The sequence below is a fragment of the Myotis yumanensis genome, unplaced genomic scaffold (assembly GCF_028538775.1).
Source record: "Myotis yumanensis isolate MYYU_CA2020_CCGP unplaced genomic scaffold, mMyoYum1.0.hap1 SCAF_12, whole genome shotgun sequence".
NCBI classification, from domain to species: Eukaryota; Metazoa; Chordata; class Mammalia; order Chiroptera; family Vespertilionidae; genus Myotis; species Myotis yumanensis.
In genome coordinates, this window is record NW_027223763.1 from 50,368,312 (window position 1) to 50,385,990 (window position 17,679).

At 42.0% G+C, this 17,679-nt stretch overlaps 1 protein-coding gene across 2 annotated transcripts; it reads right to left on the reverse strand.

Annotated features, from left to right (window-relative positions):
- Window positions 1-16,121: 16,121 nt before the first annotated feature.
- DMAC1 (distal membrane arm assembly component 1) lies at window positions 16,122-17,427 on the reverse strand. 2 transcript variants are annotated; one of them, XR_011473325.1, is made up of 3 exons: window positions 17,115-17,427; window positions 16,634-16,723; window positions 16,198-16,281 (listed from the first exon to the last, which is right to left on the reverse strand). XR_011473325.1 is itself a non-coding variant. In XM_070430167.1 (2 exons), exons 1-2 carry the CDS (start codon window positions 17,386-17,388, stop codon window positions 16,223-16,225), a joined length of 333 nt encoding a protein of 110 aa, XP_070286268.1. In that variant the 5' UTR covers window positions 17,389-17,427; the 3' UTR covers window positions 16,122-16,222. The 2 variants fall into 2 exon arrangements, 1 of the variants encoding a protein (XP_070286268.1); XM_070430167.1 differs by lacking the exon at window positions 16,634-16,723 and having other exon boundaries at window positions 16,122-16,281.
- Between the last annotated feature and the right edge of the window lie 252 nt (window positions 17,428-17,679).

Below are 17,679 nucleotides of genomic sequence, written 5' to 3' on the forward strand. Positions count from 1 at the left end.
CTTTTATTTTTGATATCTAATCTAATAAAAGACAGACATGCAAATTGACTGTACCTTTGCTATGCCTTAAGCCACGCCCACCAGCCAATCAGAGCAACTATATGCAAATTAACTCAACCAAGATGGCGGCCAGCAGCCACGGAGCTGAAGCGAGCAGGAGGCTTGGTTGCTCCAGTGATGAAGGAAGCCAAGCTTCCCGGCCGGCTCTGAGCTCCACTGAAGGCAACAAAGTTTCAATTATAGAAGTTAAATAAACCCCAGATACCTGCTTTCAACCGGCCGTGGCCACGGAGCTGAGCAAGCAGGAGCCGGCTCTGAGCTTCACTGTAGGCAATAAAGTTTAAATTATAGAAGGTAAATAAATCCCAGAATTTAAAAAAAAATGAAAAAAAGGAGAGGCTAGGAGCTTCCGTCGCCAGGGGGCTTGGCCAGCCTGAAAACGGCCCTCAGCCCCTCATCCAGACTGGCCAGGCACCCCAGTGGGGACCCCCTACCCTAAAGGGGGTGTGGCCAACCTGAAAACAGCCCCCCACCCAGGGTGGCCAAACCTCCATAGGGTGAGGGTCCCCACTGGGGGGGCTTGACCAGCCTGCAAACAGCCATCAGCCCCTCATCCAGGCTGGCCAGGCACCCCAGTGGGGACCCCCACCCTAAAGGGGTGTGACCAGCTGCAAACAGCCATCAGCCCCCTCACCCAGGCTGGCCAGGCACCCCAGTGGGACCACCACCACCCTGATCTGGGACACCCTTCAGGGCAAACCAGCCGGCCCCACCCATGCTCCAGGCCTCTATCCTATATAATAAAAGGGTAATATGCAAACTGACCCTAACAGCAGAAAGACTGGGAATGACTGGTCACTATGACACACACTGACCACCAGGGGGCAGACGCTCAATGCAGGAGCTGCCTCCTGGTGGTCAGTGTGCTCCCACAGGGGGAGCTCTGCTCAGCCACAGGCAAGGCTGATGGCTGCCAGTACAGCGGTGGTGGTGGGAGCCTTTCCTGCCTCCTCAGCAGCACTAAGGATGTCCGACTGCAGCTTAGGCCTGCTCCCCACTGGCAAGTGGACATCCCTCGAGGGCTCCCGGGCTGCCAGAGGGATGTCTGACTGCCAGCTTAGGTCCAATCCCCTGGGGAGCAGGGCTAAACCAGCAGGTGGTCATCCCCTGAGGGGTCCCAGACTGGGAGAGGGCACAGGCCAGGCCGAGGGACGCCCCCCCCCACCTCCCCGCACCGAGTGCACAAGTTTTTGTGCACTGGGCCTCTAGTCCTTCATATAAATCTTAAACTATTTTGGGACAGAAGAAATTTAAATATTTTAGTTCCTCCCTGCCCCACCCCCCATCCCCTACACCTCAAATTTTTTTCTGGGGAAGCAGCAAGACTCGGATTCGAATTCACATAAAGACCCACATGTTAATGTCATAGCCTCAGCTTGTCTGGGTAAATGCCAAGGAGCACATCTCACATCAGAGTTTGTAATGAACCTTCCATTGAAAAATCCAGTCAGCCTTTTGACTTCACATTTATTGCTTCCCACTCTGCCTGACATTATATTTCAGGTCTACACTTGGGATGCTGAGCACAATGGTTTCCACATCCTAGTCTCAGGTGCTCAGATGTGTTGATGGATTTTTCTTTTTATTTTGCAGCAGTATGCCTCATGAACCTGAGGTTTAAACTTGGTTGTAATTTTGGCAACAGAGCAGCCAGTAAAAAGCACATCTAACTCTTTCATTTGCTCTTCATCTCTCTCACTATAACTTGCCAAACTAGAATCAGACCCCTGGGACATTCTTAGGTGGGATTCTGAGCTAAGGTATCGGATCTATCCATGTACTACTATAGTTACTAGTATAAAGAAGGGAAGGCTGGGTTCTAAAGCTTTTTCTCTTTAGCTTCTTCAACTTTTTTTTTTTTTTGTCATTGTTGCTTAATACCATTTTTTTTTTTTTTTTGGTTTCCCCTAAAATCCATCTCATGAGCAAGACTCCTCTAAACCCTCCTCCATCATAGTTTGCTAATTATGATGACATAAACTTATTTATCTTTCCCATTCTTTTTTCCTTCATGGAGATTAGACATAAAAATCAGAATAAGGGGAATTTGGTAGTGCAGATCAAATGAATAAAGAAACAGAAAGTCTAGCTATGCAAAAAAAATTTATTTTGGCAGTGTAAAACTATTCCATGGTTTTACCCATCCTCCAACTGCAGCATCCTAAGTGCTCCTCCACCTCCATAAATGACAAATAATTGTTAACTTGTGCCAGAGACTTGAGAAGAAGAGGAAGGCCCCAGGGAGGGAAATGCAGAGGGGTCAAATCGACCTTGGCCTTAGAAAGAGTGGTGTAATTTCCTAGTGACTCCAAGAGCTAAAGTGGGAGGCAATTCTGAGAGGTGAGCAGCCACTCCAAAACTCACCCCTATGGATGATTATGGGCGAGAAGTTGTGTCTCAAAGTAAAGAACAATTTATATATTCTCTATATTATCTGTGAGTACTTGACTAAAAGTTAGGGTGTTTAAAAAACATGAGCAGTACCACCCCTCATCTATTAGTAAAGAATAGTTCTGGGGTTATTCTAAATTGACTCCAATCTTCTTCATGTTGAATGGAAGCCAAAAAGGGCTTGCCACCATAAACATTATGAGAGAGGTTTGTCTGTTTCTTTACTTTAAACACACAGATCAATGTCTGCATGAAGCTATTTCATTATCTCAATCTATGAATTCAAAAGATGAAGCTCAGATAATATATTATTTATCTACTAGAGGCCCAGTGCACGAAAATTCAATAAGGCCAAACAGTTTGGGCAGCTTGCAGCCAACTTGTGAACCGCAAGAACTTATTTTCCCCAACTTACGACACTTGAGAGAAAATGGTTAATACCTATCCTCTCTAACCAGAGAATTACATAGCTCAAATCACCCTGGAACTGTTAAGGCAGGACGAGAGAAGGGGAAAGAAAAAAAGGGAGTTTCATCTCAACCACTAGTCAGCCATCTTAGGACTTGCCAAACAAGACAAAGATATGTGTACAAATATCCCAAGAAAAGCCACAATAAAGTAAAAGGGGGACTTTGAAACCTAATCTGCTACCCAAAATATCCAGCAGAGGAACCTTGAAACCTGTAGATAGAAGGACATAAAACCCTTTGAGCCCCACTTGGCACATGCTCAGACCAACTGAGTGTCCAGTTAGGCTTTATGCCAAGTGTATTTTAAATAAATTTGCTTGCTTTGTTTCCTTAATAAATTTGCTTGCTTAACTACAGTGCTGCTATATGTCTGTCACTCATTTGAAATCTTATGAGTTTGACAAGAACTGATGAGGAGGCTGTCTGATAACATAACTTCATAGCCTTCTTGTTTGATTTATACGTGTGGAGTATAAGAAAAAAGTCAAAGATGATTCTAAGGCTTTTGATCTAACCTCCTGGGAAAATGCAGATGCTACTTCTTAAAATGGAGACAAAGATGAAGCAGATTTGGGAAATGAAAGGAGAAATCAAGTTTCTTGATTTGGTTTTGGACAGGTAAAATTCAAGATGCTTATTGGTGATTTCCAGAGATGTCCAAAGGCAATTGAATATACAAGGTCAGGAAGATTTGGTGTTTAGAGATGTAAATTTGAGAATCATTATTATTGACTTATCTAATCATCGTGGCTGACCTCAGACTTGAAGCCTAAACTTCTACCTCCTTCTTTGTTCAATGGCTGTATCTAAATTATTTATTAAAACAAACAGACTTGGCATTATTTTCATTTTAAAAATAGATATCCCAAAATATATATAATAGTTTATATAGGATATGAGTTTGAGAAATGATAACAACATTGACTGATCTTAAGATCACAAGGCTTTATCGAGTAAGTAAAATGTCAGCAAAGTGCACCTGGGCTACACAGTGGCCTTCAGAGCCCAGGTGAGATGTTCCATTTGACTCCATTTGTTAAGAGAAGTGGTGGCTATGCTCCTGCACAGCTGGGGCTCTGAATGGAATCTTTGTGGGAAAAGCTGCCATATTTCAAGTCAAAGGTCAGAGGAAAGGGAAAAGGAATCAGAACAGTCTGTGAACTATGGGCAGAAAGGAGCAGACCTGATGGTTTATCCTCTAATTCAAAGGATTTAAGCTGGAAGTGTCATTTAACAAGATTATTTATTAGAAAGCAAGGTCCAGGAAATCACAATATTTATTCAAGGATCAGTATCGTGGTGTTTGTTTTGAAGAGCTACCCTGGTTGCAAAGAAGAATGTCTAATATTGCACAGAAATGGGATATCAAAAGAGCTTAGATTCAGAGTGCCTAGCAGCACCTTTAAGATGGATGATTCCATTTCCTGAGTTGCACTGAATATTTTTAAGAAAGTACTGGGTGGGAGACATGGGTAACACTGGTACAGTATTATGTACAGTTTTAAAGACTTACATATCCACTTATTTGATCTATATGAAGAAGCTGTGAGATGGACAAGATAGGTAAGATCAGCCCTACTTTCCAGATGAGGAAGCGAGACCATCAGTAACTGGTGGAGAACAGATCAATGCTGGGGGGTTCAGTTAGAGCTCTTGTCAAGGAAAAGCATCTCAGTGCCACCACTGACTTAGTGAAATAAGCATCAGGCATCGCAGGAAGCCAAAGCTGCTGTCAGTTGCTCCTCCCCCTCAGCCATGGATATATTTAAACCAAGTCATAATAAAAGAAACCAGCAGCTGGCACTTTTGGAAAGCCAACTCTGGAGCCCTCTCAGAAGAAAACTTCTTTCTAGATAGAGTTACTCTTTTTAAAATTTTTCATTTGCTGTTTAAAGTTATAATTCTAAGTGAAATATTTTACAGTAAAAAAAATGGGGTAAACTATGCCAAACCACAGACAAAAACATACCTTGAACAATGTGCAGATTTTTAATTTTCTAACTATTTTGCCTTCCTGGCAGCTGCCTATGAAGCACAATGTGCCCCAAAACACCCAGTTCCACAGACACTGGTACAGCAGCTCCTTCTACACATGCGGACCCCAAGTCCTCCATCAGCTTGCAGGAGTAGTGATGCAATGATTGTACAATTCAGGGCTGTCATACTGACGATCATTCATGGCTGCTTAGTACATTACAGTCATCACAGTCATTAAATACACACTGTGTCCCCACAAAACCTGGTGGCTATGACTATTCACATTTTAGACTACGAAGCTGAGGCTCAGAGAAGGTAGCTAGAGACAGACAGCTTCCTGTTGGCTGATGCTAACAGCACACCTTTTGCCTGCATTGTCCTAGTCCCTCTGAACCTCAGGCTCCCAAAAAACAGTCCATGCACTTCCCTCAGAGGGAGGCAAATTAAAATTCTGTTGCTTTAGGAAAGGCTCAACCTAAACTGCTTCCTAGCCAGAGGCTGGATTAGAACAGACAAATCTTGAATTCTTTGAGCAGTGTGAAAGGAGCATTCTGCAAAGGTGCCAAAGACCTGAGCTCACAGGATCAAATCTGCTTCTTACTGGTGACTGCACAGTCCCTCAACCACCTCCGTTTCTTCCTCTGTAAACTGGGAACTGGGGGGTTGCCCTGCCCATTCTCCTGGGTTGCTCTAGAGTCAAATATATAAATGAATAAAAGTATTTCTTGTCAATTGAAAAACTCCCTACAGATGGGGTTAGTGTGAATTTTCTCATCTAAAAAATTTACCATTTGCCAAAATGGTCAATTCTACTCGAGTTTACCTCTCCCTGCCCAGTCTAATCACTATTAAGCAAAGGAAATGGGTTTGTGCAGCGGAAGGCACAGGGAAAGGACCATGTTTTCACTGAGTCATGAGGAGGGGCTGATTCGCTGGTGCAGCCAACACGTGCCCAGTGTGTCTCTCAGCTTGCTCTGTTAGTAACAGGTGTTCACGGGCTGGTGAGGATGGAGAACAAGCGTCCCTCCTCCCCCAGTTTCCTGTTTCTCACTTGTCAAGGCTTCTGACAGGCATTTTGCAGGTCTCTGTCACACTAGCTTGGCTGCACAGCATGCTGCTTACAGCAACCCCAAGTCTAGAAACTTGGAGAATTCCCCGTAGAGTTTCTGTTTGATGACAAGCCTGTGTATAAGTGTTGGTAGCCCTTCTGATTGACATGTTTTTGTTTTATTCATCCTCCTAGTGGGAGGCACACAGGTCCTTAGTCTGCCCCACTGGTGATTGGATTTTGCTCTGAGTAAGATATCAGGCTTGATTTGTGTGCCTATTTAACATGATCTAAAATATCTCTTTTCCTTGTTCCTAAGTATTTGGTAGGTAATTCTTCCTTATGTCACAATCATTTGTTAAAGTGTCTGTCTCTCCCACTAGACTCTCAACTTCTTGGAACAGGGACCCTGAAATATTCCTTGCACACCTAGCAGAGTGCCTGGCACAGAACAAAGGCTGATAAATGCATATGAAACTGAATCTTACTACCATACATCAGAGGTACCTGGAAATGGCAATTCCCCTGAAGGAAATGAGGCCTGATTTCTTCTAGTTATTGAAACCTTTTTGGTGATTACAAGACCAGAATCTAGGGCTTTCACCTGTCCTGGCTTCTGGTCCCAGGCTTCATGAGTATTTCTGTATTTGTCAATTACAGTGATGGAGTCACCTTTGGGGCTTTATTGTGTCCACTCAACTTCATATATAGATGAGTATCATAGTATACACACACACACACACACACACACACACACGGTGGGGCAAAAGTAGGTTTACAGTTGTGAGTGTGAAACAGAGTTTGTTCTTGTATTATTATTTATTATTTTATTATTTTCCATATGAACAACTATAAACCTCCTTTTGCCCCAGTGTGTGTGAGTGTGTGTGTGTGTGTGTGTATGCACACGCGTGTATTCTGATACCTCCATATAAAGGACAGCATGTGCATTTTTAATTAGTCTGCTTTATCCATTCACTGATGGCATCTTTTTCTTTGCTGAGATTTGTTGTTATTTTAGACACAGCCCACATAACAACATGTTTAATTCATATCACTAAACCAGTATTATGCAGGATAAAACCGAAGAAGGGATTTTCCTATTTGGGTTCTTGGGGAACAGAAAGGGACAATACACACACACACACACACACACACACACACACACACACAGTACCGCCGTGACCAGCATTACTACCAATCCCAATCTTTCCTGGACTTGGCCTATTGCTTTTGAATGCCTGGGCAGTTATGAAAGCTAGGAGAGGATAGCCACATTTCATGTTTCAGGGAGTTACTGGATCATGAGAGGGTCAGGAAGGACCCTTTCCCTCCTATAGAATAGTTTGGTTGGACAGGTATATTAATTGGGGTGAGGGGTTGGTCAATTCCTGTGAAGCATCCAGCATTTGCAGCTTCAAGATGCGAGGGAGTGAACCTGCAAGAGCAATGGTCTGATCTGTGGTAGCTTCACACAGTCACTGCAGTGGGGGCATTTTCAGTTGTTTCTCAATTCCCCACTACTATCTCTGTCCTTTGGCATCAGGGTACATATCCTTTATACAAAGAGAGAATCTTAATGCTGAAAAGGCGTTTAGAAATTACCTAGTCTGGTCTTCTGACTTTACAGAGGGTAATGTTCTGAAGGTTGACTTGTTCAAGAGCACATTAGGAACTGGTAGCAGAACTGAGATTAGAACCTGGGTCTTATGGCCTCAGTCAGATGTTCTTTCCACTACATTAAAGCTGAGGTCTGCTTTCATGAACACACAGTAATTAAGTTCAACTACACCAGTGGTTCTAAAATTTAGGTGTTTTTTAAATATTTCTTTTTTAATTTAAATTCTTTATTGTTTAAAGTATTACATAAGTCTCCTTTCCTCCCCCTCCCACCTCTTCCTGGCTGCCCCCACCCCCCAGCACATGCCCTCACCCCCCACCCCCATCTGTGTCCATTGGTTATACTCATATGCATGCATAAAAGTCCTTTGATTGATCTCTTACCCTCTCATCCCCCACCTTCCCTCATAGGTTGGATAGTCTGCTCAATGCCTCTATGACTCTGGTTCTATTTTTGTTCATCAGTTTATGTTGTTCATTATATTCCACAAATGAGTGAGATCATATGATATTTATCTTTCTCTGATGGGCTTATTTTGCTTAGCATAATGCTCTCCAGTTCCATCCATGCTGTTGCAAATGATAAGAATTCCTTCTTTTTTACAGCAGCGTAGTACTCCATTGTGTAGATGTACCACAATCTTCTAATCCACTCATCTGCTCTTTCTAAATCTTAGCTATTGTAAATCGTGCTGCTAGGATCATAGGGGTGCATATATCCTTTCTGATTGGTGTTTCTGTTTTCTTGGGATATATTCCTAGAAGTGGGATTACCGGGTCAAATGGAAGTTCCATTTTTAATTTTTTGAGGAAACACCATACTGTTCTCCACAGTGACTGCAAAAGTCTGCATTCCCACTAGCAGTGCACTAGGGTTCCTTTTTCTCCGCATCCTTGCCAGCACTTTTCATTTATTGATTTGTTGATGATAGCCATTCTGACAGGTGTGAGATTGTACCTCATTGTTCTGATTTGCATTTCTCAGATATTTCAATTACAGTTGACATTCAGTATTATTTTATAACTACAGGCTCGGTGCACGAATTTGTGCACATTGAAAGGCAATTAATTAGAAGAAATATTTTAATATTGTTATTCTCCCTTTCTCTATAATAGAAATGTCAACCAAATTCACGATTGACAATGACAGATAGAAACATATGGGTGCGATTGGCGCCAGCAAGAGCTTTATATGTAGCATGCATGCGCAAGTCAACTTAGCCTTTTATATATATATAGAATAAACTGCTTAATTAGACCTACTTTCTGATTTAGCTAAACTTTTTCCAGCCTAGCAAAGCACCCCAACTTCTCTTTCAGGTAATTTGTCAGTAACACAGCAGTAAATATCAACACAAAGCAGATTATTATTGTAGATCATGCAGGGAGAACAAAGAGTAAAATATTTAACTGCAGCAGTGTTTGACTATATTCTGCGCAGTGAGAAAACCTGAAGTCATTTTCAAGGTCCACCATTTCTTACTTCTCTTCAGTCAGGTCAAGTTTCTAAGCTTTCTAAGTCTCTGTTTTCTGGTTAATGAAAAGAAAATAGGATTCCACCAAGTCTCCTATCTACCTACTCCAGGACTTCTGTGAGGATCAAATGAGATGAGACATGGACATTTGGTTAAAGTGTGAAATGTTTGTACTTGGCTATAAAGCAAGTCGTATTCCTGGGCTGAAGAAACTGCAAGGAGGCTAGTCACTAGGGAGAGGAAGCCGGGCATTGTTACGTGACATCATTACCTGGAGCCCACAGCCACCGTTTCTGGGCTGGGTTGGGCTGTGGGCTGCATTTTGCACCATGGGGTCTTGGCAGTGTCGGCTGCGATTTGGTGGGCTGTTGCTCTGCTATTTGGTGGGCTGTCACTCTGGGGTGATGGCAGGGCCTATGTCCCACTTGGGGGAAGCTGAGTGTTGCTTTGTGGGCACCAGGTCCGTGGTGCCATTTCTCTGTAAATGGCCAGTGCAGGTCACGGCAGCTCCTGCGTTGAACATCTTCCTCCTGGTGGTCTGTGTGTCATAACAACTGGTCAGATGGTCAGACACTTAGCATATTAACCTTTTATATATATAGATAGTTTCAGGTGTACAGCATAGTTGTTAGACATTTATATAACTTACAAAGTGATTGTGCCCAGTCAGTCTAGGACAGTGATGGCGAACCTATGACATGTGTGTTAGAGGTGACACGCGAACTCATTTTTTGGTTGATTTTTCTTTGTTAAATGGCATTTAAATATATAAAATAAATATCAAAAATATAAATCCTTGTTTTACTATGGTTGCAAATATCAAAAAATTTCTATATGTGACATGGCACCAGAGTTAAGTTAGGGTTTTTCAAAATGCTGACACGCCGAGCTCAAAAGGTTTGCCGTCACTGGTCTAGGACATACCTGGTATCACACATAGTTATTACCATATTATTGATCATATTTCCTATGCTGTACTTTACATCCCCATGACTATTTTTGTAACTATCAATTTGTACTTCTTAATCCCCTCACTTTTTCACCCATCTCCCTAACACCCCTTTCCATCTGGCAGCCATCGGTTTCTGTATCTATGAGTCTGTTTCTGTTTTGTTAATTTTGTTCTTTAGATCCTACATATAAGTGAAATTATGTGATATTTGTCTTTGTTTGACTTATTTCACTTAGCATAATACCCTCTAGGTCCATCCATGTTGTTGCAAATGGTAAGACTTTTTTTTATATGACAGAATCATATTCTATTGTATATATGTACCACATCTTCTTACCCAATCAGCTATTGATGGGCACTTAGGTTGCTTCCATACCTTGGCTATTGTAAATAATGCTGCAATAAACATAGGGATGCATCTATCTTTTTAAGTTACTTTTTTGGATTTGTTCAGATAAATACTTAGAAGTGGAGTTGGTGGGTCATAAGGTAGTTCTGTTTTTATTTTATTTTTAAAAACCTCCATACTGTTTTCCGTAGTTGCTGCTGTTATGCCCAGATTTCAGGATCCCCAAGAAACCACATCAGGGAGCCAGCCATGTCCAATGCAAAAGCATAAGAGTCTTTATTCGAGCTAGCTCGGCTCCCCCACCTTGCCGACACAGCAGCAGGAAGCAGAGAGAGAGATAACTCTGTGTGGAGACGGGTTTTATAGTGGGGGTTGGAGTAAAGGGAGGAGAAAGGACTGTGTTCTGCCGATTGGCCAGGAGCAAGTCGGTGTCTTGTTCCTGGGTGTGGCTAGCAGAGGCTTAGACTTCCGGGAAGAAGCTCCTTGCCAAGCACGTGGCCAAGGTAAGATGGAGCACTTACCCTGGGGCAAGATGGAGGGCGTAGCCCTTACCCTGGGGCAAGGTGGAGGGCCTAGCCCTTACCCTGGGGCAAGGTGGAGGGCCTAGCCCTCGCCCTTTCAGCTGCTCCAGTCTGCATTTCCACAAAAAGTGAATGAGGGTTCTCTTTTCTTTACATCCTAACTCTTGTTGTTTGTTGATTTATTGTTGATAGCCATTCTGGCAGGAGTAAGATGATATCTCCTTGTAGTTTTAATTTGCATTTCTCTGCTGATTAGTGATATTGAACATCTTTTCATGTCCACTGGTCACACCATCTTTAATGGTCTCTTTGGAGAAGTGTCTATTCAGGTTCTCTGCCCATGTTTTAAATTGTAATGTTTATTTTTTTTATGTTAAGTTGTATGAGTTTGTTACATATTTTGGATATTAACACTTTATTGGTTATCTAAAGAGTTAAAATAGCAAGGACTTGTTAACAGATCACAAGTAAAGAATGAGAGTAAAGAAAGTCATAGATAATATCATAGTTACTAGCTTGGCTAGCTGATGAGATAAAAATGCTATGAAGAGATAGGAAATAGAGGCAAGGTAGGTTGACAAAAGATAAGTTCATCTGGGACAAGTTGGGACTCTGCTTTGTGAAGACAGACAAGTGGGGGCCCCTGCTGTGGCTGGGAAATGGGGTCTGAGTTTCTGGAGAACAATTAGGGGAAAGTCATGGAAGGGTATGAGCCTGCTCAGGGAGAAGTTCTTGTTCTGGATTAATGTGTAATTTGCTGTCAGAGTGATAAATGATATAACCTCAATTATTAAAAAAGAAAAAGGAAACCAAGAGATTAATGATACCTGTTAAATTAAGGGGTAACCGAGGAAAAATGGTAAATAATTCAAGATTTCTAATTTTGATACCTGAACTCTTTGAGAAGGGATGCTAAAAAAAGTGACTATAGAAAACAAATTCCCAGTTCCTAATTAATACTTTTCTCCAAGCCACTACTGGTTTATCACTTGAGGCCTTGGGAAATGTTTACCTGCTCCAGGCCTATTATCTCATCTGTAAAGCAGAGTTGCTGAGAGGATTAAACAATCCTGCAAAGCACTCAGCATAATGCAGGGAACAATTCTGCTAGAAAACAGACAATAAAAACTACCAAAGAAAACCACCATTGAAAGAATAAGTAAAGACAATAGCTGTAAAGACAAATGCTATTCAGATGGACCCTTACTGCTATTCCCAGGATACCCACAATGGGCATGTGTATTTGGTCTGGCATGCCACCTATTATTACTATGATTCTGCAAAATATTTCTTGTGTTATTTTTCTATTGCTGTGTAACAAATTACTACCAACTTGGCAACTTAACACAAATGCATTATCTCACAGTTTCACAGCATGGTGAGATACTCTACTTAAGGTCTCACTGGGCTAAAACCAAGTAGTTCTTGGCTGGGCCTGTAGTTCTTGGTTCTCATAGGGCCCTCTTCCAAGCTCACGGACTGTTGGCAGAGTTCATGTCCTTGCAGTTGTAGAACTGAAGTTGTCGTTTTCCCTTTTAGCAATTGGCTGGTGATGACTCAGCAACTCCAGGCTGCCTACAGTTCCTAATCAGTGGCCCCAGTAGGCAGTTCACAACATAGATGTTGGCTTTCACCTGGGCCTGGGAAGGGCTTCTCAGGCATTGATTTTCCCTCCTACTTCTAATCTCTGACTTCTCAAGTAGGTCTCTGACCTCTAAGCCAAGATTTAATAGGCTCAGGTGATTAGCCAATCTGGATAATCTCCCTATTTTAAGATCAACTGACCCGGGACATTCATTACATCTGCAAATTCCTTCACAGCAGCACCTAAAATGGTGTTTGATTGAATAACTGAAAGTGTGTGTACAGTAGGGGTCTGGGAACCTTGGGGGCCATTTTAAGAATCTTGTCTACCACATTCCTGAAGCACATGCAAGTTCAGTCACATGTTAGTGGCATTACTGCATTTAACATTTGCCCTTTGGGCTATTTCTCTACACTCTATTAACATTTGAATAACAAGTTGCTGAATATTTCTAAGGCAGAGACATGCATTTGGAAGCCTGACATATTTTCTTGGGTGCTCTTAGGATTCCTCTGAGTGATGTGACATTATAGGTCTTTCACCTTTGACTCTGTGCCCCTAACACTTTTATAATCATTGGGTCAAGGCAAGGATTTATCTGTCATTAAAATTTTCTTTTTCAACTCAAAATTGCTTACTGTTCCTGACTTAAAAATTTGTGAAGTGTCTGATTGATCAATGTAGTCCTAGCAGTAAATCAGTTGAGGACAAGGCTGGTTTGCGGGGGTGCTTAAACATATGCTTGCCCTGAACATATATTTAATTTAGGAGCAATATGTTTTATGTTGTCAAAGCAACTGGCTTCATTCAGGAGGCCCCTAATTCAGACAATCAGGCTGAGGAACTAGTAATAAAAAGCAGTGAGGCCCTAGCTGGATTGACTCAGTGGATAGAGTATCTGCCTGCGGACTGAAGGGTCTTGGGTTCGATTCCGGTCAAGGGCACATGCCTGGGTTGCGGGCTTGATCACCAGTGAGGTTACATGCAGGAGGCAGCTGATCAATGAGTCTCTCTCATCATTGATGTTTCTATCTCTCTCTCTTCCCTTCCTCTCTGAAATCAATAAAAAAAAATATTAAAAAAAAAAAGCAGTGAGGGCAGAATTGACGTATAAATTATGGCTGAAATGCTTAACCTCTAGGCCACCAGAAACAGCTGTCTTTGCAATTGGTCTCAGCCAGGTGAAATTCCAGAACTTTTTAAATTGATCTTTATTTGGAACACTCCAGTGCTGACAACACAGCTATCTATCTCAGCAGTTGGTCTCTAGGGAAAGTGAGATCCCTCACTTCTCCCCCAACACACTGCAAGATCTAATGGTCAGTCTATACCTGGTTCCTTTAATATGTTCAGACATATTGTTAGTTGATCACAGGATTCCAGACTAGTCAATGAAATACACAAAAGAAACAAGAGATCACATGATTTTCTTGATCATCTTGAGATTCCTACATTTATACTATGTAAAGATTGAGCTAACAGGCATCTTGGACATCATGAAAAATGTCAATGTTCACATGTATGTGCACATTTTGGTATGTGTTACAAGGAAAACTAAGTACATTTTAAATTACCCATTTTTGTACTTTTTCTTTTCTTTACTAAAGGTAATTACAAGTCTTTATAAACTCTCATTTCCATTCTGTTTAGAGATTTCTAAAGCCCATAAATCATAATTAAGCTGGTTTCCTTATATTACTAAGTGAATAATCCATTGATTCTTGATCCCGTTTATCCTGCTCACCCCACTTCATCCCCAACAAAGTGGAAGATAATAGGGGCAGTAAGTGCACTTTCTGCATTGCAGGACTAAGGCAGTATCTTTTTTCTCTAAAGACAAGTCATCCCTAAAACAAATACGATTGTTGACTTGGCAATGGCAGAAAGCAAATTTTGCAATACACTTCAAAAGAAAAACAATTTTTAACTACAAATTCTAACTTATTTGGGGGAGGTGGGAGGGGTTATTTCCACATAACTGCCTATAGACATGATAGAACAATACTTCGTTCTCACGTAATTAAATGGCCCCAAGCTGAGAAGAACCAAATATAGTTTGGCAATATATATGGTGGGCAGGCAAGTTTATTTGGAAAAACCTCTCATTTCCTTACAGTATAAATTCTGAAAAAGATGTTAAAGTTATAGGGGTCGGCAAAAGTAGGCTTACAATTGTAATACAAATAAATAATAATTAAAAATACTAGTACAAGAAAAAACTGTTACACATACAACTGTAAACCTACTTTGGCCCCACCTGTACATGTAAGTTTGAATTATTCTATTTATCCAGTAGGTCAAGTAAGTAAGTTGGATCTGTATTTTTTGTTTAACCTAAGAAAGTGTTCAGACGCTAGCTGTCCATTAGAATGGCTTGCCTTTTAAAGCAGGAATGACTTATTTTCCTTGATATTTTAGGGGATGAATCATCATGTATCATGGGCCCTCAAGAAGGTATCCTGCTTTGGGTCCTGTATGGTCCCTTCCAACTTGTGCATTCCACACAAATAATGCCTTGCTCTCTATGTTGACATGTCTTTCTCAATTGCATAGGTAAAACAGAGCAGCACCCATACCATGAGCTCTGATATAGACAATGCAAGAATATTACTGTCACTTGTGAAGCTTAACAGACGTAGGCACATCTATATAATACTAGAAAAAGTAACAGCCCTCAATGTGTCATTTAACATTTACACTGTGATTAGCAGCTGAATAGTATCTTTCTGCTCTGAAAAATAGCTGCATATAACTTTGTAGAGAAGCCATAGTATAACAGACTTCTCTTAGATATGAACTGCCTAATTTTAAGTCCTTATTTCATAAGCATCTCAATTTCATAACAGAAACATTTCCAGTGCTTGGGGGATGGCAGGGGAAGACAAAACTTTTTTAATTAAAAAGGTATTGAATTCCTCTCAAATATTTTGGCATTTGAATCTATTATTCTATGTTTATTTGTATGATCATCTAGTTGTTCCATTGGTAATTCTTGCTTGCCTCTTTGGAACCATCCAAGCTCTGAAATACTAATACAAGAACAAATTTTAAGTCCATCACTGACTTGCTGAATGACCCTGGGCCAGTCACTAGGACTCTTTTTTAAAGTTCACTTACCACCAATGAAATAACCATCTCAGAGTAGCTGTGAAACTCTTATAAGGTGACAGATTTGATGTTTGGTAAATATGAGAAGTATACAGATACAATTTTATATAATTCTGCATAGTGCATGCCTATCCAAGGTTGGGTTAATAAAAAGGTATTGACCCATTATGGTTGAAGTAAAAGGAACTTATTTTAGTTCATTTTCCCATTTGGCTTATCATTTCCTCTTTTTTAATTTATTGGTTTCAAAGAGAGAGAGGAAGGGAGAAAGAAACACCAATTTGTTGTTCCACTTGATTATGCATTCATTGGTTGATTCTTGTATATCCCCTGACCGAGGACTGAACCCGTAACCTTGACCTATTGGGACGAAGCTTTAACGGACTGAATTACCCGGCCAGGGCTGTTTTATTTTATTTTTTTATTATACTCTTCTTCCCCAGGTAAGACAAAGAACCGGTTCCGTTCTCTGAGGTATTTATTAGTCCTTGTAGAGCCCTAGAAGACCACAAACACTCATGGCCAAAGATTGCCAACTAATGTTGGTCTTTTCAGTCTTGTAGTATCTGCAGAACTGAAGTATGCCAATGTCCATGTGTCTATCCAGAACATCCATCAGCTCAATGCTTGCTCTGTGTGTCATGGAGACAGGGACAGATGACAGATTCATGGGTGGAACTTCCCCTTGGGGTCTGACAGGATGATTACACCCCAACAAGCAATGCCTAGGAAAAAAAACAACAATACCTTATGTGGATGTTGCATTTTAGTTTACCAGATGCTTTCATATATGCCATCTTATTTAACAAAACACTCCTAGAAGATATAGAAGAGTGAGGTTCAGAAAAGGGGAAAAAAAGTGAAGGGAAAAAAATCCTTTTGTCTCCACAAGCTAGATATGAACTTAAAGGGAACTGATGTGGACAATCTAGTTACAAAGAGATACTAAAACCTAAAAGTCTATTCACATAATTGGTTTGCAGAGCTAAGAGACTCACTACATTTTACTGGACATCTTGACCATCACTTAGTACAGATACAGGTAAGGACTGTGGGCCACAGGAAACGGTGGCATACCTAGTATGTGGGCGTTGAACCCATGTCTACAATCTGACTTCCAAGCCCAAGTTCTAAGTTAAGTGCCTTTTCTCAGGCTTTCTCCAGGACCTGGAGGGAAAAACAAAAACAAAAACAAAAACAAAAAAGACATGGGCTTTGGTGCCAGATAAGCCTAGGATGAAAGGCTAGCTGCAGCACATCATGGGTGTCTGACTTTGAACAGGATTCTTACTTCTGTGTGTCTTAGTGAACAAACTATCTCTAATAGCTATTGATAGGATTAAGACTGAGGTTCATAAGAATTCTCAAGAAATACTGATTTTTTAAAAAAGCAGAGTCCCAACAACTTCCTCTCACCATCCCTGCATCTTGTTTGGAATGGCTCCCGCGATTTCCAGCCGGAGCGCCCGGCCCGCCCCGCCCCCACCCGCATGGCTGCGCCCTTTCCTCCCTCCCTGCCCCCCACCCACCTCCCCCAGGGCCCTGTCCCGACTCTCACTGATGCCGATGACCATCTGGGTAACAGTCCCTGGACTCGGGGGGTATCCCAGCTTCAGTGGCTTTCGTGCAACCCAGTACACGTACCAGCCTGCCCCTATCAACCCCGACCCGGAGAGCACGCGACAGCTCCAGCAGTTCCTAAGTGCGGGCGGCTGCTCTGGGGAGGTCGGGGCTCCGGGTGCATCGAGGGGCGCGCGGCTAGCGGAAGAGGCGGCCTGAGGAGCCGAGGCGATCTTATCAGTCTCGAAAGGCTGAGACAAGAAAGTACCCATGTTTAGGAACTCCACCTCAGTGTTAGGAGCCTTCGGGAAATAAACTGAAGTAAAATGTGCCGGAAAGCAAGGCGCCAGGCTTCGGCTGCACCCTGAGGCCGCTGGGAAATGTAGTTCCGCTTGCGTGGGCTGGAGCAGGCTGGAGGGAGGCGGGGCTGATGGACAGCTCTTGGGACGTGCCAGAAGCCGTCCTCCCCACCCCCCACGCCCAAAAAACCCTTTTAAGAATACTGATTGAGCGCACTCCTTAAATGTCTCAATTCTCAGTCTCCTTAGAGAAGTCAGGTTTCC

Excerpts from the sequence above, each read along its gene's own strand:
- DMAC1 (XM_070430167.1), bottom strand. The coding sequence starts at position 17,388 with ATGGGTACTTTCTTGTCTCAGCCTTTCGAGACTGATAAGATCGCCTCG. Across the intron at positions 16,282-17,114 it reads CCAGATGGTCATCGGCATCA|GCATTGCTTGTTGGGGTGTA; the intron begins GTGAGAGTCGGG and ends TTTTTTTCCTAG.